This window comes from Neovison vison, chromosome 6 (assembly GCF_020171115.1).
Source record: "Neovison vison isolate M4711 chromosome 6, ASM_NN_V1, whole genome shotgun sequence".
NCBI lineage: Eukaryota > Metazoa > Chordata > Mammalia > Carnivora > Mustelidae > Neogale > Neogale vison.
In genome coordinates this window covers 215293590-215319444 of record NC_058096.1, presented here as the reverse complement: position 1 = coordinate 215319444, position 25855 = coordinate 215293590, and the positions used below count along the sequence as shown (strand labels likewise).

Sequence of the window (25855 nt, the reverse complement as noted above, 5' to 3'; positions counted from 1 at the left end):
AAGAGTCCAGCCTGGCCAACAGCTTGATTTTGGCCTTGTGGGATCCTGGAGAGCCCAGCTGAGCCTGTCTAGACTTCTGACCAACATGACTGAGAGCTGTTAAGTGGGTGTTTTAAGCTGTTATGCTTGTGGTTGTTTTTTATGTGGCCTAATTAGCTAATAGGTGGACTGAGGCTCGGAGAGGGTGTGATCTGCCCAGGTTTACAGCGAGGACAGGGCAGGGCGGGAAGATGAGCCCATAGAACATAACTCTTCCACCTGATTAGAAGTCTGCTGCCTGCCCTTTGGATTCCTCACCTCCCTGGGCTGGGACCTGGACCAGCTTCAACCACAATGATAAGGAAACAGTCTTTGGGGCACCTGAGTGGCTCAGTGGGTTAAGCCTCTGCCTTTGGCTCAGGTCATGGTCTCAGGGTCCAGAGATCGAGCTCCACATCGGACTCTCTGCTCAGCAGGGAGGATGCTTCCCACCGCCTCCACCCCGCCTGCCACTCTGCCTACTTGTGATCTCTCTGTCAAATAAATAAATAAAATCTTAAAACAAACAAACAAAAAGAAACAGTCTTGGGAGTGTAGAGCCACAAATAGCCAGGACCTGGGCAGGACTTCTGCTGAGCACTGAGCTGCCTGGCAGGCCTGAGCCACTCACCTCTGACTTATTGCAGGAGAAAGAATTTGCAGGCTGTGCCAGACAAGGGCCCGACGCCCCCCCCCCCCCACTTCTGTCCTCTCCTGAGCCTTATCTCTGCTCTTTCTGATTCTCTCTTGCTATACTGGGGGGCTCTTTTTGCTCTCGGAACTTTCACCTGCATGTTTCCTGGCTAACTATGTCTGTCCTCAACCTACTCCCCTCTGCCGGGCAGTGTCCTAGTAGAAGCTGCTAACATCCCTCCTGGAAACCTTCCACCTCCCCAGCAACTTCTGGCCTTGGCTCCTCCCTATCCTCTTTCCCTCGGGACCCTGGAAGGAACCTGGGTCCCTGAAGTTCTGTCTTCCTTCCTCTTCACCTCCTGGTGGCTTCAGCTGTTGGACCCCTAGCCTCTCTCTTTAGTTCCCTGATTCCCAGCCTGGGGCTGGACGAGGAACTCGGCCTTCTGTCAGCCCCTGTGCCCCCTGATGACCTGTGTGCACCTCTTTCTCTGTCCTTCTGTCCCACCAGCTGCCAAGTCACGTTGGGTCTACTGTCAGGCCTCCAAACCCCATTCCAGGTGGAGGGGAGGAGGAGGCTTCACCACTCCCCCGGAGCTGCCTGTCACAGAATCCACTGGTCACTCCTGGGCTTTGTCTTCCTTGGTTACTGGGCAGTGCCTTATAGGCTGGAGACACCCTCCAAAACCCCACATTGCCCTGGCCCTCACTCGCCTCCCTGGTCACCCCTTCTCTGTTGCCTCTAACCCTGCAGGGGCCTCAGGCTGTCTTTGGGGGCATCCCTCAGCTCACACTCCTCTCCCGGGAGAGCTTGTCCAGTCTCCTATCAGCATCTGATGTCTCCCGACTTCTCACCTTCAGCCCAGCCAGGAAAACTCATTCTCTTGCCTCCTTCAGAATGTTCCTGGGGTGTGTCCCACATAGGACATCTAAGCTGGAGACTCCCCTGCCTTCTGTGTGTCTCTAGGCTGACACCGACTTCCTGCCCTTCCTTAGCCCGGAACCTACCCTTCCTACATTTCCCTTGTCTCAGGCAACTGAGACATGGCTCCGTCCTTTTTGTGTTAGGGCTCAGCCCCTGGCAGTGGCCTTGACTCCTCCTCTCTTTCCTTCATCCCCTCCATTGGTCATTGGCCGGGTCAGCTCCCAAGAAATATCCAGAACCTGAACACTCCACATCCCCTGAGTCTAGGCAGTCCTCCTATGTTCATGGGGTAGTGGCCTCCACTGTGACCTCCTTCCAGACAATTCTCGCCTGTGGCTAGAGGGAACCTTTTCAAATGTGAGTCTGGTCAAGCACCCTCTTGCTCAAAGGGCAAGTCGGTTCAACACATTGGTGGATGGATGGCCTCCTACCCCAGGGCCTTTGTACCTGCTGGTCCCTGTGCCTGAGTACTTTCTCCCCAGGGGTCCATGTGACTCGTTCAGACCCTCCTGGGGGAAGCCCCTCCCACAAGAAGCAGAAGCCGCCGAGCACAGCGCCAGCGGCTCAGGCAGCGCCGCTGGATGTTTGCCGAGTGAGCGGGAAGTGGGATGACGCTCACGATGGGGCAGTGGCGCATCTGGTTTCGTGTGGCGAGTGGGATCCCTGACTGCCCACAGCTTTCCCCTCCCAGGCCCCAATTCCATCCTGTCCTACCTCTCTGCTCCCACTCCTGCCCTTACCCTTGGCGATCTTGATGTCCAGGGCTGTGCGGATCAGAGCCATGAGGGTAGAATTGAAGTGGACGGTGTTGTCGTCCGCCACGGGCAGATCCATGCGAAGGAGCCTCTACAGAAAACCAAAGGTGGAGGCAGTCATTGCCAGGCACCCCTCCCAGTCCCCCCGTGAGCCAGACCCACACTACCCCAGGAGCCCTAGGAAGAACTCTGAAGGCGGTGGCTGAGGATGTCCCCCACCCTCAGGTTATCCATCCCCTGCGCTGTTTTCTGGTTTCCCTTCGTGGCCCACAGGGAGAGCTCTGGGGCTCTCCTAGGCCACCAGCCCCCGCCCTTCCCTCTCCTGCATGCTGGATCCCAGAGCTGGCATGTCCCAGGTTGGCCAGACCCTTTCTTGCCCTGCCCCAGAGTTCTTCTGGACAGCTCCGCGCCATTCTGACCCCAGAGAAGAAGAGCGCAAGGCAGATCGCGGCAGATCATGCAGCAGCCAGGCACAGTGGTCCCCGGCCACAGCCGCCGGGGGGCCACCGGCTCCCGCCTCCTCCCCCGGCTCGGCCCAGACCAGATCAGATGGGCACAGACCACATCATTCCTCTGAGAAGCAGCAGGCAGGCGGCCCCCCACTGACGGGGCAGCCGCTCACGGACATGCAGCGAGGCCATGACACACAGAACGGCAGACAGGGGTGCGCATGCAGACGGAATCTCGAGACTCATTCATAGCTCCGTGGGAAGTGTTTCTCAGGGGCATGTCCAGATCTTGGCTCTGTGCGATGGCAGGGGGAAGGGTGAGGGGGCATTCCCGTGGCCCAGGGAAGAAAAGACTCCCCGTGTCCCAAGCAGGGGCTCTGTCCCCCGTGCTTGGTACTGTAGGAAGGTTTGCTGAACTGGTGGGCACCAGCCCAGGCGGAGGTGGCATGGAGATGGGGGTTGAGGGTGAGTAAGGCGCTCACTAGGGGATTCAGACATACGTCAGCAGGAAAACACAGAGCTGGAGATGGGGAGAGGGATGGCAAACCCAGAACAGAACACAAGAGAGGGTTTGGGGCAGGGTGGGGAGGGAGGTGGTAGACAGAGAAACACACACAGACTGGGCTGCTGTGCACAGCTGTGCAGGTTATGCACTGCACAAAGGGCTAACCGTCTTAGAAATCATAGATTTGTATATTTAAATGACAGCTTTTCAGCAGATAGGAAAGAAGTATCTTGTTTTTGCCAGATGGGTGGATCACAACAATTTTCCAACAGACAAAATGTTCTGTGGAAAGGGTGTCCTTTTCAAATTTGCACAAAGGTGCCTATGGACCCCTGGTGGCCCTGCACACAGACCAGGAAGGGAAGGGGGTTCACGCTCTCTCTCTCCCTCTCTCTCTCTCTCACACACACACACACACACACACACACACATGCACATACGCACACACACAAGCACATGGGCAGCCAAGCAGAGACCAAGAGAAGGTACAAAAGGAAAGCTAGAGGAAGAATAGGTGTGGAGAGAGGCTTGTCAGAGAGGCTGGTGGGACAGCCTCTTCCCAGTCTTGACTGGGAAGGGGGAGGAGGGACGAGGTTGCAGGGAGAAGGATGCTTGAGGTGGGAAGGAACGGCATTAACAGAAGGGGAGGGAGGACTCTCACAGACACAGGGGACGAGGGGGGCAAGGTGGATGGGATGATGGGGCAATTTTCTGGGAGAGCAGGCGGCAATTTTTAAAGGTCATCCCTGAACTTCTCGTGGATGAGCTGGAGGGAACAGAGCATCTGTCCTTGGGTGCCAAGGGAGATTCCGGGACAGGGGTCTGGAGGGGTGGCCCAGCCCAGCCGCCTGGCGGCAGGACCCCTGCTCCTTCAGCCAGCATGCACCGTCCCCCGGTCGGCCATGGTGCTTGCCCGCCCCAGGCCCCCGCCAAGGCAGCGTGCATGGCCTGCATCAGGGTGCCACGGTCCAGGGGTCCAGCTGCGGCCTGCCTGACCACTCTGGAACAATGGAGAGGCATGTTGGGGGTGTCTGGGGGAGAATGGGTGGCATAGGAGTTGGGGCTTGGGAAGCAATTTTGGGGGGGAGGGAGAGGTTGAGGGAGGAGAGGCTCTGGGTACCCCTTGGGAGGTCTCGAGTCCCCCAAGGCCCTAGGTCAGAGATCAGCTTCAGGTGTATGTAGGGGTGCTGCTGGACCTGGGGGCTCAAGATATGAAAGATGGGGGGGCAGGGCCTCACCTTTTTGGGGCCAAAGCCCACCCCCCCAAGTTGTGAGGTACCTGCCCCGGCCTGGGACTGGGTGTGGAGGCTGCTCTGGGTGAGCAGAAAGGAGGCGAGGTGGCATTCCCTCTGAAACATGTTTGTGTCCAATTTGGTTCCCAGGGGACCAGGTGCGAGGGGACTGGGGGCGCCCCTCCCCCTCCCCCCGGCGTGTCGGCCATAATGGAGTCTCAAAACACCAAGACACACTCATCAGAAAAGACGGACACAGTGTGCTGCTTAGAGTCAAGGGACGGTCATGATCCATTTACTCGAGGAGGAAAGGGAAAAAAAGAAAAAGAGAAAAAAAAAAAAAAAGAAGAAGAGTAACTCCAGAAAAAGAGATTCGGCTGGTTGTTCCTGGTCAGCGCTGAAAAATCCCCAGTGCCCGACGCCGGTGGTCGGCAAGGGTAGACTACCTTGTAAGCCACTCTGGCCGGACACTTCTTCCCCAGACCCAGGGGCGGAGACATGTGTCTCAGCATCTGATACATGTCCGGGTAAGGCATGCGGCCCCTGGCAGCACCGAAAACAAAACGGGGTAGGAACGGAGAACCAAAGAAAGGGGTGGGTGAAGGGAGAGGGAGAAACGGAAAGAAAAAAAAAATTAAAAAAAAAAAACCACAAAAAAACAACAAAGATAAAAAACAAAACACCAAAAAAAGGAAAACAAAAAAGAAACCAAAAAAAAAAAAAAAATCCAACCAACCAAACAAACAAACAAAACCACACGAGCCGAAAAAATAGAGAGAGGAAGATGCAGAGAACAATAAAATAGGTGTTTCAAATAAATGGAAAACAGGAGGAAAAAAATGGAAGAAAAGGTCATTAAAAAAAGATCATTTCACTGCTCATGAGCAGAGAGAGAGAGAGAGAAAAGAGAAAAGTCAGATTCAGTTTTGACTCTGAGCTAGGGTTCTGGTGGGGCTTGGAGGAAAGGCGGGGTCTCATTTTGGAGGGACTGGTACAAGGCTCTGGCTCAGTGTTATTTTAAAAATTGGGTCAAGTTCTCTGGTTTGGCTGAGGCTGGTCTCTGAGGGGGCCTAGAAGGGGAAGGGGGGGCCAGGGCGGCGGGAGGAGGGCTGGGGGCTTTGGGAGGCAAAGGGTGGAGGGGGAGAGAGTGGAGGTGATGGGGGGGTCAGTGCACAGTTCCGGCCCCCCGATGTGTCTGATTTGGGGTGCCGTTGAGACCCTGGGATGGGCAGCTTCAGCTAAGAGCAAGCAGAAATGGCTGAAGGGAACAGAGAGATTAGGTCCCATGCTTCATCGAGTCTACGTGACTGCATTCTGTTGGCTAAGAATTCTCTAGTTTAATGCAAGAAAGAGAGATGGCTCTGTTTTTTAGATATATATATATGAAATATATATATTGAGGAACCCCAAGCCACACTCATTCCATGGATGCTAGCAGGTTTTAGTGGAATTCAAACCTTGCAAGCAACCCTATGAGGACATTTCTTGCCTAAGCCGAGAGGGGGAGATATCACGCGCAATAAACTGTACATATCCTTATAATGAATCCGACCACTGAAAGGAGAAGACAGGGGTTAGTGGAGGCAGGGGTCTGGGCTCACGCTAGCTCCCTGTGCACGCAGCAAGGTTGTGATGCCAGAGGCTGGGGACCCCCGGCTTTGAAGGGGTTGGGGAGACTCAGGGATGAGGGAAGGTCCCTGAACTGTTCCCAGACAGTCTGGGGGAAGAGGGTCTCGGATGGGGTGTGCGAAAGCTCTGGGCCAGGGTGGGCTGGGGTGGGGGTAGGAGGGGCCCTCCCCCAGGGCTCTCTCTGTATCTCCCTTCTCCCCAATCTGCACAGGCTACACTGCAGGGAGGGGGAGCTCGAGGAATAGGGGGACAGCATCCAACTGCTGTGACCTAAAATCAAAAGAGGAAGAGTTAGGAACCAGCCAGAAGTCAAGGCCCCAGACCCGTGGCTCACCCCAGCCTCTTGGTCTCACGGAGGACCTGTCTGGGGCTGTGGGAATGGCAAGGATGGAGTCCTCCCCACCTTCCTCCTCCTGGAGGCCTCCCCTCTGGCACTCGGGGGTGCCAAGGGCCCCCATTAATGCTTTCTCAGGCCCCCAGCCCGGCTCAAACTAGACTCTTCAGTTAGTGGTTGGTGGGCGCTGAGGTTCGGGGTAGCTTCTCTGAGCAGCTCCATGCTGGTCCCCACGTGCACAGGGTAGAGAACGTCCCTTTGGAACCACCACCAGGCGCACTCTGGTGCCCAAGGGTAGGAGAGCTCGCTCCCTTTGTGGCCGCGAAAATGCGAGAACCCCCGAGGCTTTGTGTCTTTGGCTCTGGCCTCCTGTGATTGCTGTCCGGGACCAGTCTGATCTCACAACCAATGCCACCTGCCAAGGGAGCTAGGCCGACCCTGTTTCCATCACTCCCAGGACAGCAGAGGCTGAGAGGGCTCTGGTTTCTTCCCCGTCCTCTGTCTGGCTGGCCTGGCTAGCTTGTCCTCACCATCCTGAGGCCTCTCAGTTGAGGGGGAGAGTCACAGGAGGCCGAAACCTCAATGTTTGATTCCTTCCCTCTTCTCCCAGAAAGCCTGGGCCTCGGGCAGGTGGTCCCCAACCATTTCACCTGTGACACGTCAGGGCGCCGATCCTTGTCTCTTTCCTCCAGGTTGACCCCTCGGAGATCCCAGCTAGCTCCCCAGCGACCCAAAGACCCAAAGACCCAAATTCTGGGACCTGACCTAGCCTCGTGGGCTCTAGCAGCCAGGGAGAGGGGGGCGATGTGGCTGGAAGGGGCGGGCGACTCCTTACCACGCAGCGGGGTCGTACTCGGCCCAGACACGCACGTACTCATCCAGGTGGTGGGGACCCAGGATGGAGGAATCTCGAGTGAGGTACTCAAAGTTGTCCATGATGACGGCGACAAAGAGGTTCAGCATCTGTGGGGACCCCGGGGGCCGGGAGGGAGTGGGGGAGAGCGAGACACACCCAAACACACGTACACAGAGGCCCGGAGAGAGAGGGAGGGAGAGGCGTGAGATGGCAAAAGGGAGACAGAGAAAGAAAAAGATGGGGGGATGGGTAGGAGAGACACACCCTCACACAAGGAACCCAGAAATGAATGCAGAAATGGAGATGGGACAGAAAGACAAGGACAGAGACAGAGAAATACAAAGAGACAGAGACCAATAGTGATGGACAGAGACAGAGCCGGAGAGAGAGGGGGAAGACGCTATGTGAAATGGGGGCCAACCCCAAGGGATCACCATGACCCCACATCTTCCCACACCAGCCCCCCGCAACAAGGCCAAAGTCAGTGCTCCATGTGGATTGTATTCCCAGCCCCAGCACAAAGTAAGCATTCAGCAATTATTTCCTGGATGGACGGAAGGATGGACGGATGGACAGATGCATGAATGAATGAATGAATGAATGTTCTTGCCCTCATCTGCACCCAGTAGCACGTTTTCACATGTCCTTCTGGCCCTTAGCCCAGCGGGAGATTACATCATTTTGCCTCCAATCCTTTGCAAATGTTGCATCTTTAGTAAACATCAGGATTTGTGTCCCTGTGGGGAGCAGCGTCTGGGGAACCCCCCTCTTTTATCTGTAAGAGGCTGGAGCTGGGTGTGGCCAACCCCCAATTTCTGGCTCCCCAGGCACTGGTCAGACAACCCAGGAAGAGCTGTGATTGCTTAGGGAGGGACACATGACCCAAGGTGGTCAATACGAGCCTTCCCTGGGATTTGTGCTGACATCCCGGCCGTCGTTTGGCCTCAACAAGGAGAAAGTCTGAGAGCGAAGCCCGTGCGGGGAAGAGCGAGGAGGACGGGGTCTGCTGTCAGGATCCGGCCTCACGTGGACTTTTCGGGTACACAAGTCAGTGAGCTGTATGTGCTGCTTACATTAGGGAAGTTTCTGCTACTTCTAACGTGTTCTAGTTCTTGCTCGTGGTCCCTGCAGGCCACTCTTTGAAATCTTCCTTCCCTTGGTCTGAATCATCTCATCACAGCATGTATCAGGCCACGTAGCTATTACTTGCTGACTTGTCTGCCGGTTACCCCTGAAGCCTGAGACACCTGTGTTCTGTCCCTGTACCTCAGTGCCTAGCATCAGGTCTAGCATGTAGTAGGTATTCAACAAAGGTATAGATGTAAGCCTAGTAGGTGCTTAACAAATAACCCGTAATCCTAGGCATCCCTAACTTCAGTGACTCCATTTTTAATTCATCTTCATGATATTGACGAGCTCCCGCTGTGTGCCAGGCACTGTCCTAGGTGCTGGGGATGCGGCAGTGGACAAGATAGAAATCTCTGACCTCGGGGGGCTGATGGTCAAGCAGAGACGTCTTCTAGGGTGCCTGCCCTTTTCAGATGGGCTCTATTATAGGGTCTTGTCCTCACATGTATCTATAGCTGCTTGGACAGGGTGGCTATTTGACCAAGGAGTGGGCTGGTCCATTCAGACTCTCTCGCCTGGGAACTTGGAATGGGGCAATGAACGGAGCTTGTGGGTCAGCGGCTGCAGGTGCTGGACTCGGGGGCTGGGAGACAGAGGCTACAGGTCTCTCTGTGTGAGGCCACAGGTCTGAAGGGGGTGAGGGTGCTGGACTTCCGCCGACGTCTGGTCAAGGTCTGCCCCCATCTCACGCTCTCTTGGCAGCTGGCTTCCTATATCCTGCTGGTGGGATCCATGGTCAGGAAACCAGACCAGGGAGGATGGGCGAAGGGACCCCTTCTGTCTCCAGTGTGGATCTGTCTTGTGGGTTGAATTGTGTCCCCCTCAGAAGACATGTTCAGATCCTAACCCCGGTACCTGTGAACCTGACCTTATTTGGAAAAAGGGTCTTCGTGATATCAAGTTAGGATGACGTCATACTGGATTGGGGAGGCCCTAAACCCAATCTGAGTGCTATTCCCCTAAAAGAGGAATCTGGACACAGACGCACAGGGGAGAGGATGGAGGTAGATGCCGGAGGGACAGACCCAAACCAGGGAACACCGGGATCCAGAGAAGCTAGAAGAGGCCTGGAAGGATTCTCCCCTAGAGGCTTTGGAGGGAGCATGGCCCTGCCAACTCCTTGATTGGTTTTAGCCTCCAAAACCGTGGGAGGGTCAATTTCTGTCATTTTAAGCCACCAAGTCTGTGGTCCTTTGTCACAGCAGCCACAGGAACTGTGTACAAGTGTCCTGGGGCCATGGACAGCCAGGGTGCCAGGGGAGGGCTGGGGGTGAGTCAGTCTGCCCTCTTTTCCTTTTAATTCCCAAAGCCAGGAATCCCTGATGACTCCAGGGTCCTCTAGTTCTCCTTCAACCCCATGTAGCCAATCCTTGTATTAAGTCTCCTCTAAGATATCTGGAGAGTTTCTGTGCTCTTGACTTGGCTCTGTGGCTCCAGGAAGAGGAGGGGGCATAGCTAGCATCCCGTGTAACTAGACTGGCCGCGGGGACCAGCTCTCAGCTCCGCTAGTTTTTTCCTCAGTAAAACCCAGTGACTCTCGGATAGGGGAGATTCTGTCCTTCCCCCAGTCTCCAGGGGGTCACTGTCAATGTCAGAAGGCATATTTGCTTATCACACCTGAGGCTGGAGGCCAGGAAAGCTGCTAACCACACTGCAATGCACAGGACATCCCCCCCCCCCAACCCTCTGCAGAGACCGAGCCAGGCCCAAATATCAGCAGTGTCGCTGCTGAGAAGCCCCGGTTAACTGAATCCCCAGCCGGCGCAGAGATGCTCTGGAGGGAGCAAATTAGTGACACAGCCGTATTCTAGAGAAACCTATGCCCCGCAGTGGGAGCCAAGTCAGGGAGGCCCCCCCGACCCCATGCTACCTGCCCCATTCCCCCACATGCACACAGACTCACCAGAAATGAGCATAGGAAGATGAAGGAAACGAAGTAAAAATAAGCAAATTCATTGCCACACTCGGGAGTCAGGATGCCCGAGTTCTTATCGCACGGCTTCCCACTGAGGCAGGAAAGCATGATGTTGTGCCAAGCCTCCCCAGTGGCACTCCTGGGGAAAGGAGAGGGGTAACCATCAGGGACCTGGGCACCTGGACCTGGGCACCAGGCCTGGACATGGATATCCTTTGGGGATATTTGCATGGGGGTCCGGAGTTGGACTGGCATGAGTTCAAGTTCTAGATATGCCACCTTTTTGCTCTGGGAGCTCAGAGAGATGTATGCTTTAAAGTTCATTGGGGGGGCGGACTTTAAACAATGCTGATGCAAAAGCCCCACTCTCGCAGGCTTGCTTTCAACTGGTCTGGGGTGGGACCTGGGGACATAACTAGGTATTTTTTTTTTTAAAGATTTCATTTATTTATTTGACAGACAGAGATTACAAGTAGGCAGAGAGGCAGGCAGAGAGAGAGGAGGAAGCAGGCTCCCCGCTGAGCAGAGAGCTCGATGTGAGGCTTGATCCCAGGATCCTGGGATCATGACCTGAGCCGAAGGCTGAGGCTTTAACCCACTGAGCCACCCAGGCGCCCCCTAGCTAGGTATATTTTAAAGGCTCCTCTTCCTCCAGGCTATGATCACCTCTTATTACCTTCTCCCTAGGTCTCTCTGCTCCAGGCACATTGGGATCTCACTGTCCCCAAACATGCCAGCCATGCTCCTGCCTCAGGGCCTTTGCACTCATTATAACTTCTTCCTGACCTGCCCTTCCTCAGATAGCCACAAGATTCCCTCCCTCACCTATTTCTCTCATGCGTCACCTGCCTCCAGGGAGGCATGACCTACCAGCCCTCCATTCCTTTAGATGTTGTTGCTAAATTAAAGAAAAAATTTTTTTTCTCATTCCCAAGTGTACTTAAGATTTATCATTTTAGGGGTGCCTGGGTGGCTCCGTTGGTTGAGCATCTGCCTTTGGCTTGGGTCACGATTCCAGAATCCTGGGATCTAGCCCAGCATTGGGCTCTCTGCTCAGCGGAGAGCCTGCATCTCCCTTTCCCTCTGCCTGCCCCTCACCTGCTTGTGCTTGCTCGCTCTCTCTCTAATAAATAAATAAAAATCTTAAAAAAATTGATTTTAACTATTCTTACGGGTAGAGTCCAGTGGCCTTCAGTACATTCACAATACTGCGCACCTACTTGTCACCACTGTTCACCTGTAGAATCTTTCATCTGTCCCACTCGTGCAGTCCCTGGCAATCTCTAGTCCTCCTCTTTACCTCTATGAAATTTGCCTGTTCTGGGCACTTCATGTAAGTGAAATCACTCATTATTTGTTCTTTTTTTTTTTTTTTGTGGGTTTTCTTTTTAAAGACTTCATTTGTTTATTTGACAGATCACAAGCAGGCAGAGAGGCAGATAGAGAGAGGGGGAAGCAGGCTCCCCGCTGAGCAGAGAGCCCGATGTGGGGCTTGATCCCAGGACCCTGAGATCATGACCTGAGCTGAAGGCAGAGGCTTAACCCACTGAGCCACCCAGGCACCCCTACACATTATTTGTTCTTTTGTGCCTCCATTTCCCTCTTAACCTCGAATTCTATCCCCTTCCTGCTCTCTCCATCACTAGCTTACCGATGGCCTTTCTCCTGCGCAGGAATAGAAGCACCTGGAGGGCACGGAATATCTCTTTCTGCTTTGTTTACAGTACCTTCAGCAATGCCTGGCACACAGTGGTGTTCAATAAACCTCCCACTGATAAATGAACGAGGGAACTCTAATGCGCAGCCAGGATTAAGAAATCAAGCCTCAGGGTCCAATTAGCCTCAATTTCCTCACCTGTCAGATGGGGTTGCCAAGAATCCCCACCTCACAGGACAGTCAGGAGGACTCAGTGATGTAATGCCTGAAAACGCCTTCCATGCTTGTATCCCAGGACCTTTAGCTTCTGCTCAGCCAGGGCCCCTAGCCCCCCCCACAAGCCCATGCCAAGCCTCATTGGAGCAGAAGGAAGACAGCACGCCCCCTATAGAAAGAGGAGGGAAAGGACATGCCCCCTACAGGAAGAGGAGGAAAGGACACGCCCCCTACAGGAAGAGGGGGGTAAAGGACACGCCTCCTACAGGAGGAGGAAGGAAAGGATACGCCCCCTACAGGAGGAGAAAGGAGAGGACACGCCCCCAACAGGAAGAGGGCACGCCCCCACCAGAAGAGAAGCAGGAAAGCACATGTGCCCGCTCACCTGAAAAGAAGCATGAGGGCCTGGAAGAAGGTCCGAAAGTTATTGTGCTCAGTGATTTGGAACTCATCCTCATCACTGTCCTCATCCTCCACGTCGATGCCGATGTTGCCAAACACCTGGGGAATAGGAAGGTAATGAATGACCAGGGGCACCCATGCCTCCAGTGGCTTCAGGGAAACTCCACTCAACCATCATGGCTGTCTCTCCAAACTGGGTTCCCCTGACCCACCCCTGCCTAAGGATGGTGGCCCTCCCAGGGAGGGCTCTAGGAACGCTAGGGGATCGGCACTCACCTGCATCCCTATGATGGCATAGATAAAGAAAAGCATGGCAATCAGCAGACAGACATACGGCAGGGCCTGGTGGGGAAAAAAGGCAATAAAGGAGAGTGCCAGGGAGCCTCTTATCCAAACCATTTCCCTCCCCGTCCCAGGGTTCTGCCCCACTGGGCTGGGCAGCCCCAAGCTGTGCCAGAGTGGTGCCAGGGATCGGTGGGCCTTTTTGAGGTCATAGTGGCAAGAAAGCATCAGGGGGTTCTCAAGCCATACGAGGGGCCCGCGGTTGAGAGAAGAGCTCTACAGATCACAGACTCTCAGCAAAGGGCACCACAGAGGCATTTCCACCTCGTTTCTACTTTCAGCCACAGCAGGGGTGGGGGTAAAATCTTCTCAGCCCTAGACTGGCGGCAGGGGCTCACCTTGAAGGACTGCACAAAGGTCCAGAGAAGAATCCGGATGGTGTAACCCTGACGGAGGAGTTTGATGAGCCGGGCAGCTCGGAAGAGGCGGAGAAAGCTCAAATTGATGAAGTTATTCTGGGGAGACGGAGAGAAAAGGGTGACCATCCACCCACCCCCGGGGGCTCAGAGCCGTCACCACTCACAGAGGCCCCTACATGAAGCCAACCAACAGGAAAAGCAAGCCAGACCCCAAATAAGGAGGGAGAGAAAGCACTATTAATGCAATGGTGCGGAGGAAAAACGTCGAAAAAGGAACAAAGTTGGGGGGGGGGAAGGGAGGAAAAGGCAACTCAAAAGCATAAACCCTCCCTGCCAGCCCCACCAGCGACGGGGAAAAGGAAAGAAAAAGGAAGGAAGAGAAAGGAACCGGGTGGGGTGGGGTGGGGAAAAATAACCAAAGAACAAGGGAAAGAAAATATATCCGAATCATCCAATCAGGAAAAAAATCGAGATGGTTTTTGTTTCTCCCAACAACCAAATGCACTGAGACGATAGGACACAAGCGGGTCAAGTTGCCGAATCCATCACACGTGTACGATGCACAAACACCAGGGCAGGGTCGGGGTAGCCAGCGCGCAGGCCTGGTGGACATGTGCGGGTTCCCAGGGCATGTTACGCTCCGGGCCAGAAATGCATCTGTCATGGGACTCAACGGGCACCCTGCCCTGCCCTGCCCTGCCGAGCTGCCCACCCGCTCCTGCCCGCCCTGACCTCACCCCACGGCCAAGAGGAGCAGCGGCTCGAGCCAATCGGAGAAGCGGAAGAGCATCTTTTCTTACCCCCTTGGCGAGCGGGAATGGGGAGGACGGGAGGGAGCTGGGGCTGGTCGGCTGCAGGGCGAGTCCTCGCTGCCCGCTGAGTCGGAGAAGATGCATTTGGGGCCCTTTTCCCCCCTCTCAGGGATGGCTTCTCAGCTTCTGGGGCTGGGTGGAGTAGCACGGGACCAGGCCTGCGGGAAGCAGGAAGTACGCAGCGCCCGTGGGTGGGTGAGCTCGCCAACAGCCCAGGCCCACCAAGGGGCCGGTGCTGGAGGTGGGGCCGTCCCTGCCCCCAGGACCTCCCTGCGTGGGCCCTGCCTCTGCTCAAAGACCCCCTGACTAGTCACTGCCTCTACCTCCTCCCACCCAAGCCGGGAGAAACCCCCAGGGAAGGGGGTGCGGTCAGCTGGGAGGGGAGCCAGGAGAGCAGCGGGAGGTGGGCCCCTGGCTGCCCCCCGGGTCGGGGAGGAGGGGTGGCTGGTCTGCTGGGGCCTCAGGGTCGCTGGTGGGGGACACGTGGCTCAAAGTCACAAATGGACCAAATGTGACTGGCGAAGCTCTCTGGTTGGGCCTGAGCGGTTTTGTTCTGATTAAGAAGAATTGCCAGTGTTTAAAAATCAGATGTCTCCACCAAATCTGGTGATTCTGGCAACTCTGGACCTGCCTCCAGGCTGGAAAAAGTTGTCTGGGGCTTAGATATGGCAGCCCCCATGAAGTGGGCCATGTGCCCTCTAGTTTGACGAGGTCCCCCACGTTCTAGAAATGGCACCCGCTTTCCTGGTCTATGGCACCGGCTTCGATGCCAGAGGCACTGGTGTGCAAGACCCCTGCCTCGGGCAGACCAGGAAAGCTCTGCTGGTCACTCTGCCCGCAGGCTGGAGGGGGAGGACCTTTACTGGGCTCTGCTCTAGGGGACCTAGAGAGCCCTAGACATGGGCCATGTAGCAAGATTTCCACTGGCCTCGCCCTCACCCTTCACATGCGGCAGGGGCGACCATACAGGCTGCCCTGAGAGTCACCGCACTCCTTTTGCTCTCAAAAGCTCGGCTGATGAATTCTATATGGGCATCCTACTTGGTGGCTCCTGGGGGCTCCCCAGCTACTAGGTCTGGCCTGGGAGCTGAGAGGCAGGGATGGGAGTTCAAGGAATTTCTGGGGCTGATGGCGGGGGGGGGTCCTCTGGATTGGTTGGCAAAGTCTAGGATGCTCGTTGGGACCCATCAGTTGGCCCTTGGGCTTCTAGGATGGGGGAGGGGACTGGGAGAGCCTATCCTGACCATCCTGGGCCCAACCACTGTGAGAAGCTCCCAGGGGCCCCAAACAAGCTCCCATTCCCAGCTCAGCTGAGAGTCGCCCCCTGTGCCCAGCTGACCTGACTCCCAGCCCTGCCTGGCTTCCCAGCTCTACCTGGGGATGGGGCCGATGGCCCAGGTGTCCCCAGCCCCTCCCGACCATCCCCAGAGTACAAGCCATCCCTTCACGGGGCGGGTCATAACATGTGGACTCTGCCCAGCATGCAAAGGCAGGCGGGCCTGGAGCAGCTTCCAGGGACTCAGGGTAGAGCGGCGGGAGCCTGCCACCATGCAGGAGAAGCAAGGGGTCTCGCAGGGGGACGCGTGCAGAGAGCATGCTGCCCTTCTTGGAGCAGAGGAAGGAGACACATGGGGGAAGTAGGGGTGGAGATGAGAGGTCCAGGGGGTGGGGCAGGGGAAGGTACTTGTGTGCCCTCATCCACCCCTCCGTCGTCTTCTTGGTTCTGCATCAAGTCCTTCAAGTGCTCGCAGAACTTCTGGAGACTTCCCTCTTCCTAGCTTCCATCTTTCCATCCACAGCCCAGGAAGGAGCAGCTGTGCTCTCCTCCAAGCATGCCCCGTGCGCCCTGGTTCAAGGGTGATGGGGTGGGACGCAGGCCGGGGAAGGCTTGTCACGCTCAGGAAGACACGAGAACCAGCCATTGAAGGGTCCAGAGAAATCCTAGCATTTGCAGACCACCCCTCCACAGACCTTGCCCCTCCGCCCCAGATCCCGTAACCACCTGCCTACTTGACTTCCTCCGGGGTGCCCTTAAAGGCACCTCAGACTCTGTGTCTACATCTGCGCTCTTCCCCCAACCTAGTCCTCTTCTGGCATTCCCTAACTTCTGTCTCCCAGTTCAAGCCAGACTCAAATCCCTCCAGGTACCTTTCTCCCCCAGCCCAGACCCAACCCATCCCCAGGTCCTGGAGAAGCCCCTGCTTAGGTGGCCAGTCCCCTCTCGAGGGGATCCTGGTGCTCCCTCGCGGCCTCAGCCATCTTGTCTAATCACACTTCTGTAGCTGCACCTGCTCCAAATCCTCCCAGGCTTCCACAAGGCCCCAAGGGCTTATCCCCTCCTGACGTTTTCACTTTCCCTGGGTCAGCCTTCCTTCACTCTCTTTGCTCCCACACCCCCTCACTTGGAGACCCAGACACCTGCAGGATTCCTCTTGCCACCGGATCTTTGCACATGCTCTTCTGGGCCTCGAACGCTCTTCTCCCCCCTCTTTTGTTAACAATGCTTATCCTTTAGTTCATAACACAGTTGTAATTTCAGGTGGGTTTGAGAGTGATTATTTGATCAATGCCTGGCTTCCTCACTTTGGCTTTAGGCGAGAGGGTGGCAGTGATGGTGTCCCCTTCAGCCCACTTCCGCTTGTGGCACCACATTCAGAATCATGAAATGTCTGGGGGATGAGCGCACGTGGTGTTGCTAGCATGGGAGGGATCCTGGTTCGGGGGGGATCCTTCAAAGGGGTGCAGAGATGGTGGGGATGAGGCAGGGGAAGATAGAATTTATGAGAATGAGAAGTGAGCAAGGAGTGTGCAAGTATGCAAAGAGGAAGGGAGGGAGAGCGATGGAGATGGTGCGTGCTGGGGCAGGAGCGTGGGTGTGCAGGGAGGAACAGAGAGGGACAGGTATGCATGGATATGTTCGGAGCGGAGAGGAGAGAGAGGAAGAGCACCCAAACAAGAGAGGAAGGGGGAGAGTGTGGGTGTCGGAAAGGGGGGCGGGCACATGGGTTCAGCGATGGTGTGCATGACCTCCTCCTTGGACTTGGAAATTGACGTCTTAGCCAGTCAGACCCACGGGCCTGGAGTGGGGTGAGTTAGCCCGGTGCCTGGGCTCCCTGAAGCTGAGCAGGAGACAGGGGCGTGAGTGGCTGGCTGAGGGCTCAGAGTGTAGGGAAGCGGGGAAGGGATGGGGTGGGAGACCCAGCCAGCTGACTAGTCTTGCGGGAGGCGTTACACAGGGCAAACCCAGTCTTCTCTTTGCAAAAGCTGTAAACCAACCCATGAAGAAAACCCCAATTCAGAACCCAATAAAAACAATGAGAAGGGGGGTGGGAGGGGAGGGAGGGAAGGAGGGGCTGTTGGAATGAGGAGGGAGTGGGAGTGGGCTGGGGAGACAGACAGAGAGATGGGGTAGGGGGGCTGGGGAGGAGCATCAGGCAACCCAAGTCCAAAGCCCAGGGCAGGACGTGCAGTGCTGAAGCGAGAAGATGCGTTCACAGTTAATGTAAGGCATTTAGACTTCAGAAAGAAGTAAGACCAACCGGATTCTAGATGCAGATGTTGAAGATGGAGGGGGAGCGGGCGGGCGGGGGCAGTTGGGAGGCGTGTTCAGCGTTTTTTAGGTTGATTTGTAACCAGTGCCAAAAAACCAATGGGTTTCGGTTCCCGGGCGGGGAGTGGGGGTGGTGGGTTGGGAGATAGTCATTGGTGTATGAACACACAGACCACGTCATGGATGAACAAATGAATTTCATAGTGCATTTTGATTGGATGAGTTTTTCAGACGGCGTTGTGCCAATATACAGTTTAAAGAGCAGGCATGAAAAGAGACAAGACAAGAAACACAGTCATTATCCATTGAACGCAGGGCAAACCCACGTCACCCGGCCACTTGGGGGCGGCAGCTGAGGCCCAGGGGGTCCCCGGAGCCCTCTCCCTCCCAAACCCTGGGGACTTGGCCTCTCGAGGGTCTGGCTCTTCCTGCCTCAGCCTGAGCTGAGCTCTGGCTTGACCTAGCGGGCTTACCTGGCAGAGGCAGAAAGGGGAGGCTGTGGGCTCCTTGCCCCGCAGGTTGGGAAAATAACATCCTAAAAGTGTCCACACACCCACCCTCTATCTTTCCCTCCAGATGATTCTAATTCAGGGCCCCAGGGAGATGGGGCCAGGGAGGTCGTTGGCCCAAACCCCAAATACCGCAGACCCAAATACCTTCACGGTAATAATAGCAATAATAGTAACCACCATTTGGAAACAATCTATTTCCTGGCAGGTTCTGTGCCAAACCCTTCACGTGGATTGCTCACACCTGTTGAAAGCTGCCGACTCCCTCCTTAGATCATCAGTCCCCTGGGGGCGGGACAGGCATTCTTGTCTGTTTTCGCTTTGTTCCCCATCTCCGGGTTCGGGGCACTTACAGCAATGCCTGGGATGCAGCAGGCGCTCAGTGAATGCCTACTGAATGCATGGGTGAATGCGGACCTTGCAGGGACCCAGTGAGGTTAACTGCAACCATTGTACCCATTCTACGTGAGAGGAGGCGATGCAAGCCAGTCGAAGTGAACAGCTTGTAGGGAGGGGTGTTTGATCACTGTACTAGTCCTGATGTTCTTGAATTGGGGGCCCGGTGCCTCACCCTCCTGTCCTTCCCTAACCTGCCAGCCTGGAGGATGGGCCACTGGGGTCCAGCCTGATGGATCTTTTATTGGTGCCTGGAGGTTTCAACTAACTTCCTCCACTTGCACGGCTGGGGTGCTGGGCCACCCTTCCGACCTCTTGACCTGGAGGGCCACTGTCGTGTGCTCAGCTGGATGGTGAGATATTGAGACTGCCAACGGGAGCTCTGGATCCCTTAGAAACTCAAGACAGAGATGAGGCCCTCCAGGTCCTTGGCTCCTGTAGGTGGACCCTCTCCATTCCGGCTTCAGCACCTGGACAGGTAATGTCTCCCCATGGTGGCCGCGTGCTGGGCACTTTGTCATCCTGTTCTGCCTCCCTCGCCTCCTTTCTGTGAGTGGTCTCTCTTTTCTGATCCCTTCAGCTGAATCCTCCAAGGGAGTTCTTTGCTGTCCTGACCCCCTGACCTGTACCACGAGCTAATTCACGTGAACCGTTTGGCACAGCCCCTGCCGTTCTCGCCAGCCATTATATTTATTGCTATTATGATGAGGTTGATGCGCCCCGCCCTACCCTTGGCTCCAACAGTCTTTGCCCTTTTGCTCTCCCTGTGAGGATCTCCTGCCCTCCCCCTAGTCTCCTGAGAACTCCCAAGCCTGTGCTCACTCACAAATGGCCAAGGAAGGGGTCTGAGATAGGAGCTCTGGGGCCCTGAGTCTTTCAGATGAGGGGGAAGGACGAGGTGGCTTGTGGGGCCACCGCAGAGATGCCCAGAGACCCCCGCAAGTCACAAGTCTCCCAAGCCTGGGGATGGAAGAAGGTGGACATCCTGGGGACCTTCCTAAGGCCCTGGTAGTGGCGTCCCCTGTTGGCTCAATGGCCACGGCTCCCTCCTGAACCTCCCCCGACGAACCAGAAGGTGGTTAGTTCAACCAGAATGGACTTGAAGCTGTTTTTTTCTGGGTCCCAAGACTGTGTGGTGTTTGGGGGCAGAGCTCCGCCTTGGGGTCTTGTAATTGTCCCAATGCACTCATCCATATTATATATTCATAAATCAACAGCCAAGAGGCAGGCAAGTTCACGCTGCAGAGCTGGCCCCAGAACTGTGGCTTTGGGCTCCTCCATCTCCCTAAGTTGCCCTTCTGAGGGGCTGCCCTTGTCCCTGGGGTCCCCACTTCTCCCTCTTTGATCACGGTCAAGTGCTGGCCCCAGTCAGCTGTGGCTCTTGGGACTGCTGCTTCTGGAAGATTCCCCCGTTCTCCACCCAGCCAGGAGTTACCCAGAGAGAAGCTGGCGGGAAACTTACCCCAAACTCCGTCACGAGGATGTCGGTGATGCTGCCCAGAACAGTCACAAAGTCGAAGATGTTCCAGGCATCGCGGAAATAATTCTAGAATGGGGACCCACAAGACAGGGATGCCAACGCAGGGCTCCATGCCCTGCTGCCACGACCAGCCCCGGGGTACAACAGGGGAACAGCTGCCGATCAACCCGAGTGCCCACAGCACTTATGGTCATTCAAATGGCAAAATGCTGTGTGGGCTGCTCAGTATCATCTCCTCTGAGCTCCCCCTCCCTGGGACTAAACAGCTCTCCCGGCCCCAGAGGGGGGCCTCTGCAGCCTGAGTCAGCTCTGCTAGAGAGAGGGCTACCCTGTGGGCTTGCCTGTCCCTCTGACATATAGCTCCCAGACACCCCAGATGCTTTATAAATGATGTCACTGGGATCCTCACGTAGACCCTCGGAGAAAAGGATTATCAACCATTTTTTACAAGGCGGCTGAAGCTGAGTGAGGCCACTCGCCCATCTGAGGCAAACAGCACAGATGTGAAGAATCAGGATTTGAACCCAGGTCTGGGTGAGTCCAGAGTTTGTGTTCAAGACCCCACTCGTTATAGCACGTTCACTAAGAGTGGGTTGTGGGTTCATATCCCCACTTTGCTACCATTGTGCTGTGCGGCTGTGGGCCAGTGACTTAACCTCTCTGTTCTTCCAGTACCTAATCTGAAAAAGAGATAGTAACAGGCACAGAGGCCTCCCTGGCACACAGCAGCCTTCACTTCCTGGTCCCCCTCGTGGTTCTGTGGGGCCACGTGTCTCATTATAGCCAATGGGTTTTGAGCAGAGATGGTATGAACCACCTCCTGGCCAGTGTCGGGCTCACCAAACTCTTTTAACCCTGGGCTTGGTGGGGCGCCTGGGTGGCTCAGTGGGTTAAACCCTGGGCTTGGTGACTGACTGTCCATGTTCCAGGTGGTGGCTGCTCTGTGGGCCTGGGTCCCTGTGTAACTACGAGGCAAAGAGCCTCCTCCCTGTTGAATGTCAACAAAACATTTGTTGACCGAAGGGATCTAGATGTGGGGGTTGTTTGTTTCTGCACGTAAACTTGATCTATCCTGACTGGCACAGCCCCGGGCAGGGTGCTGGCTGGATCGGGTCACACAGGGACAGCACACTGCTGTGAAAATGCTGAAATGTTTCCCACGGTTTGAGCTCACACTGAGCAGCACCTTTGTCTGAATCCAAGGGTCTGGTTGAAACAGACAGCCCTGCGCTCAAGGCTCAGGACGACCCACACGACACTTGGCCTTTCCAGCATCCTGCAAAGCAGAGGCCAACAATGGGCTCGGGTCCTATACTGAGGGATCCGTTCCTTCTCTGAGTGTCTGACCCTGTGGCAGCCCTCTGCCTTAGAGAGAAGAACCCCGGCTTTGGAGCTGCGCTTTCCAAGATCAAATTCTTTCAGCCTGTCTGAGCTAAATGTCCTCGGAGTTGGACTGGTTGGGCCGTAGAGCCCCCTCCTGGAAGCCAGGGGTATAACAGCAATCAGATAGGCATGTGAATGCAAGCGTGAAGTTTGGTTATACAGTAGGTGCTCAATGAATGGATGCTATTGTATACTTAGCTGAAAGGAATTCAGGTTTTACAGGCACTTTTGGTGTTTTCGTAGATGCTGCCAGGGCCCTGACCACCTCCCCTCATATTGTGACTACACGTCTTCAGTTACTCTGCCCAGAGGCATCCTCTTTGGATGGGAAATTAAAATTCTCTTTGTGGGAAATTAAAAGCTCCCCAGGGAGCAGCCCTTGACTCTGACTGATGGGCACTGGGGGATAACTACCCCAGCTCTCTCCTCCCCTCAAGTGAAAGAACTGTGAAGTATGTGCTCTCTGCTGCCTCCTGTTGACCCTCAATGGAACTGTGTCCCATAATACCCCCTGTACTGGCTGCCTTCTGGCTCCTGCCTCACTCCCCACCCTCCACGCTGAACTTCCTGGGCTTTTCAGATAAATTCCTTGCACTCACTCCTTATCTCAAGCTCTGTTCTGGGGAGTCCCAGTGAAGGCAACTTTCTAGGTGTCTGGCCACAGGCCTCAAGCCTCTGGACTAGGAAGCTCCACCCATCACCTAAATTGCACATGGTGAACTTGGGGCTTCATCTACACTGGTGAGAGAGGCTCCACCCCCATGGGATGGTCAGGGGTGGAGGAGATAGAACCCCAGCCCTCGGGCAGAGCCACTTTCATTACCAAAAGATGGACTGGGGATTCAGAAATTGCACAGCACAGCTGTATTGGGCAGGTCCTGTGCCTGAGCCCACACCACGCTCCCCTCAGCCCTGGGAGGCTGGCGTACAGCATTCCTATTTCTAGAGTTGCCTCGCTTGAGGCCAGGTAGCTAGAAAGAAGCTGGGGCAGGATTTGCACCCAGATGCGGGCACGCCAGAGCCTGATCCCCATCCCCCACGCATGTCCTGCCATCCATCCTGGTGGCAACCCCAGGACTGCAATGCTGAGTTGGTGCCACTGCTCAGGATGGAGGGTGCCTCTCCCGCCTGCCTGGTGTTCAGCACAGGACCTGTCAGCCCAGGCTGTCTCTTGGACTCAGCTGGGCTATTTGTTAAAGATACAGATTCCGGGGGTGCCTGGATGGCTCAGTGGGTTAAGCCTCTGCCTTTGGCTCAGGTCATGATCTCAGGGTCCTGGGATCAAGCCCTGCATGGGGCTCTCTGCTCAGTAGGGAGCCCACTTCCCCCTCCCTCTCTGTCTGCCTCTCTGCCTGCTTGTGATCTCTGTCTGTCAAATAAATAAATAAAATCTTAAAAAAATACAGATTCTGGGACCCCCACCTGACCAAGGGAATCTGAACTTCTGGGGTTGGCTCGGGGACACCATTCAATTTTAAGAAATCTCCCCAAGCGGCCCTAATAGGTAAGAGGGTCGGGAGCCTCTGCCTTGGAGGAGAAGGGGTGGGGATGACGAAGCTTCCTGTGACCCTTCCTGGCATTTACGGGACACTCCATGCCAGGCTTCAGCCTCGTTTTATCCAGACACACTTGATCTGTGCTGGGATTTGCACGGGCTCTTCTGAGGAAGGGGAAGAGGACGGGCCCTTGCGATGGTGGGGGGTGTGTGTGACACAGCCGAGATACGATCTGAACTGAGGGCTCTCTGGTCCCAACAACGACACTCTTTGCCGCCTCGGGAAGCCACGGTGAGGAGCCAGCCTCCACCCCACTGAGAGCCTGGCTGTGGCCACCGACTATAGACCACTCTCCTCTCCTCAGGGAGGTGGACTCAGCGGCTGGTGGGGAGGAAGCCATCTTGTATCGAGTCTGAGCTCGGCCTCGCACTGGGGGAGCTTCTTGAAGTCACCCCAACACACAACCCCACCAGTTCAGGCTTTCTCCACTTTTTTTTTTTTGGCTCTGAACCTCCTTGGCCGGGAAGACCTTCTTAGAGGAAGCTTTGTAAATGCATAAAACAAAATACCCAGGATGGCAAGGGCCCCAGTTATCTTTAAAATACGCTGATCACAGTATTTTTTTTCAATGATCTAATTAATTAATGCACTTCTTTGTTAACACACTCCATAACTTCTAGCTATAGGTTTGAGAGTCATCAGCATCTGAAGTGAGGATGAACATAAAAGAAATTTGGAGGTGCCTGCGATCTCTTATCACGCCCCAAGAAAACGTCTGATTTTTATCGGGAACCCAGGCTGTACTGAGGGTAACATGGCAGGGGGCTGTCGGCCTTCAAGATGGAAGGAAATGTGAAAGTCCGATTAGTGGCTTGTGGAAAATAAAGATGTGGTATTTTCCCCCCCCGTCTGATTTTACACACACTCCCCACACTGACCCCAACCCAGCCGCATCCACAGATCCCTTTAGGGATCAATGGGCCTCTGGCTAAGACCTCCTGTATTAGTGGGAGATGAGGGCAAGCTAGTGGGGCCCCGACTGCATTTAAAAAAGAAAGGCAGGGGGCGCCTGGGTGGCTTAGTGGGTTAAGCTGCTGCCTTCGGCTCAGGTCATGATCTCAGGGTCCTGGGATTGAGTCCCGCATCGGGCTCTCTGCTCAGCAGGGAGCCTGCTTCCTCCTCTCTCTCTCTGCCTGCCTCTCTGCCTACTTGTGATCCCTCTCTCTGTCAAATAAATAAATAAAATCTTTAAAATAAAAAAAAAAGAAAGAAAGGCAGGGGTGTGTGTGCCTGGGTGGCTTCGTAGGTTAAGCCTCTGCCTTCGGCTCAGGTCATGATCTCAGGATCCTGGGATCCAGCCCCTCATCGGGCTCTCTGCTTGGCAGGGAGCCTGCTTCCCCCTCCCCTCTGCCTGCCTCTCTACCTATTTGTGATCTCTGTCTTTCTGTCAAATAAATAAATAAAATCTTAAAAAAAAAAAAAAAGAAAAGAAAGGCCGGGCCATCAGTGGAACACACAGCTTAGTGCACAGGACACACAACAAGGGCACAAATCATCTCTGCTGTTTTTGGATGTCTGCCTGCTGCCTCCCTTGTAAAATGTATGTATTTCTGTGGATTGTGGTTTAGAACGGCTGGAACGCCATGGGCTTGGCCTGTCTGGATCTTGTTTTCCTTAAAGCGGATGGTAATTACGCCCAGCGCTTTGGATCACTTTGAGGAATGACTGCACCAGGATGCGCAGAGGACCCCCAAACCCTCAAATGTTGGGTCTCGTTGCTGTCACTTGGCAAGCGTGCAAACACCTCCGTGGGGTCTGTGGGCACTGGAGGGATGCTCATGCTACTGTTGGGGTTGGGGGTCCTGGGGCAGGTGGGGAGACCAACGCCCCAGGACCCAGTGCCCCTCTGGACGTCCCCCACAACCCACGGCTCTAGCCCCAAGGCTGTGCTTACCAGAATCCCAAAAGCCATGACTTTCAGCACACATTCCAGAGAGAAGAGGGAGGTGAAGACGATGTTGAATACTCTCAGTGCGTTTTCATAAGCCACCGAGGCCCCATAGAACTGGAGAAGGGAAGAGGAAAGACAGTGGAGTCAGAGGGCAGGGAGGAGGCTGGGGAGGCAGGTGGCTTCGCGACTATCCTGTCCCGGGGAAGGTGGGACTTGGACACTGGGCTTCCCAACATCCTGTGGAGGCGACCCAGGTCCCAGGCAAGCCCTCTGTGGGCTAGGCTAATCTTTTCACAGCAAAACAAGCACTTTCTCGAGTCCTGCCTTAGCATCCCAGATCCTAGCACTGCCTGCCTGATGGCACTCCTGGTGGGACGCAGGAGGACATCTGTAGCATCTTTCTGCAGGACTTTCTATTTTTTTGTTTTTTTTCCCCTTCAGATCTCTCTCTCTTTAAATCCTTACCTGTGAACTCCCATAACATTGCTCCCTAGCCCAAGACTTAGAACACCTCCAGGACCCCCAAATCTTTCCTTGTATGTCTTTCCAGTCAGCAGCCCACCCCAGAGGTAACTTCTATTCTGACTCCCTCTGAACTCTTCTTGCCCAAACTGTTTAATTACGTTCAAGTTTATAACCTTGAGCCCCGAGTACCAGGTTACAGGAGACATGGCAGGTAGAGGAAGAGGTTACAGTTCCCCACAAGAAAACCAACGCACCCAGAGCGGGGACCATTTTTATTCAACTCATCTAGTTTCCTCAAGAAGTCAACAGCATGGGGAACAAGACGGATGGGGGAAGATAGAGATGCAAAAGACAAAAAACAGAGAAAATGGGTAGCCATTTGGATTTTGGCTCAAAAAACAACTCATGGGGCACGTGGCTGGCATGGTTGGTTAAGTGTTAGATTCTTGATTTCAGCTCAG

The 25855-nt window shown here is 55.0% G+C and overlaps 1 protein-coding gene across 1 annotated transcript in view; it reads right to left on the bottom strand.

Moving 5' to 3' along the window:
- The window catches only part of CACNA1A (calcium voltage-gated channel subunit alpha1 A), a 214159-nt gene that overhangs the window by 13879 nt on the left and 174425 nt on the right, over nucleotides 1-25855 (bottom strand). Inside the window, exons 31-40 of the mRNA XM_044254073.1 lie at nucleotides 24933-25043; nucleotides 20082-20165; nucleotides 17704-17709; nucleotides 13332-13448; nucleotides 12928-12993; nucleotides 12635-12750; nucleotides 10365-10515; nucleotides 7313-7440; nucleotides 4961-5057; nucleotides 2314-2419 (exon numbers count right to left, since the gene is read on the bottom strand). Coding sequence (XP_044110008.1) covers nucleotides 2314-2419; nucleotides 4961-5057; nucleotides 7313-7440; nucleotides 10365-10515; nucleotides 12635-12750; nucleotides 12928-12993; nucleotides 13332-13448; nucleotides 17704-17709; nucleotides 20082-20165; nucleotides 24933-25043 — 982 coding nt within the window. The remainder of the gene's footprint in view (nucleotides 1-2313; nucleotides 2420-4960; nucleotides 5058-7312; nucleotides 7441-10364; nucleotides 10516-12634; nucleotides 12751-12927; nucleotides 12994-13331; nucleotides 13449-17703; nucleotides 17710-20081; nucleotides 20166-24932; nucleotides 25044-25855) is intronic.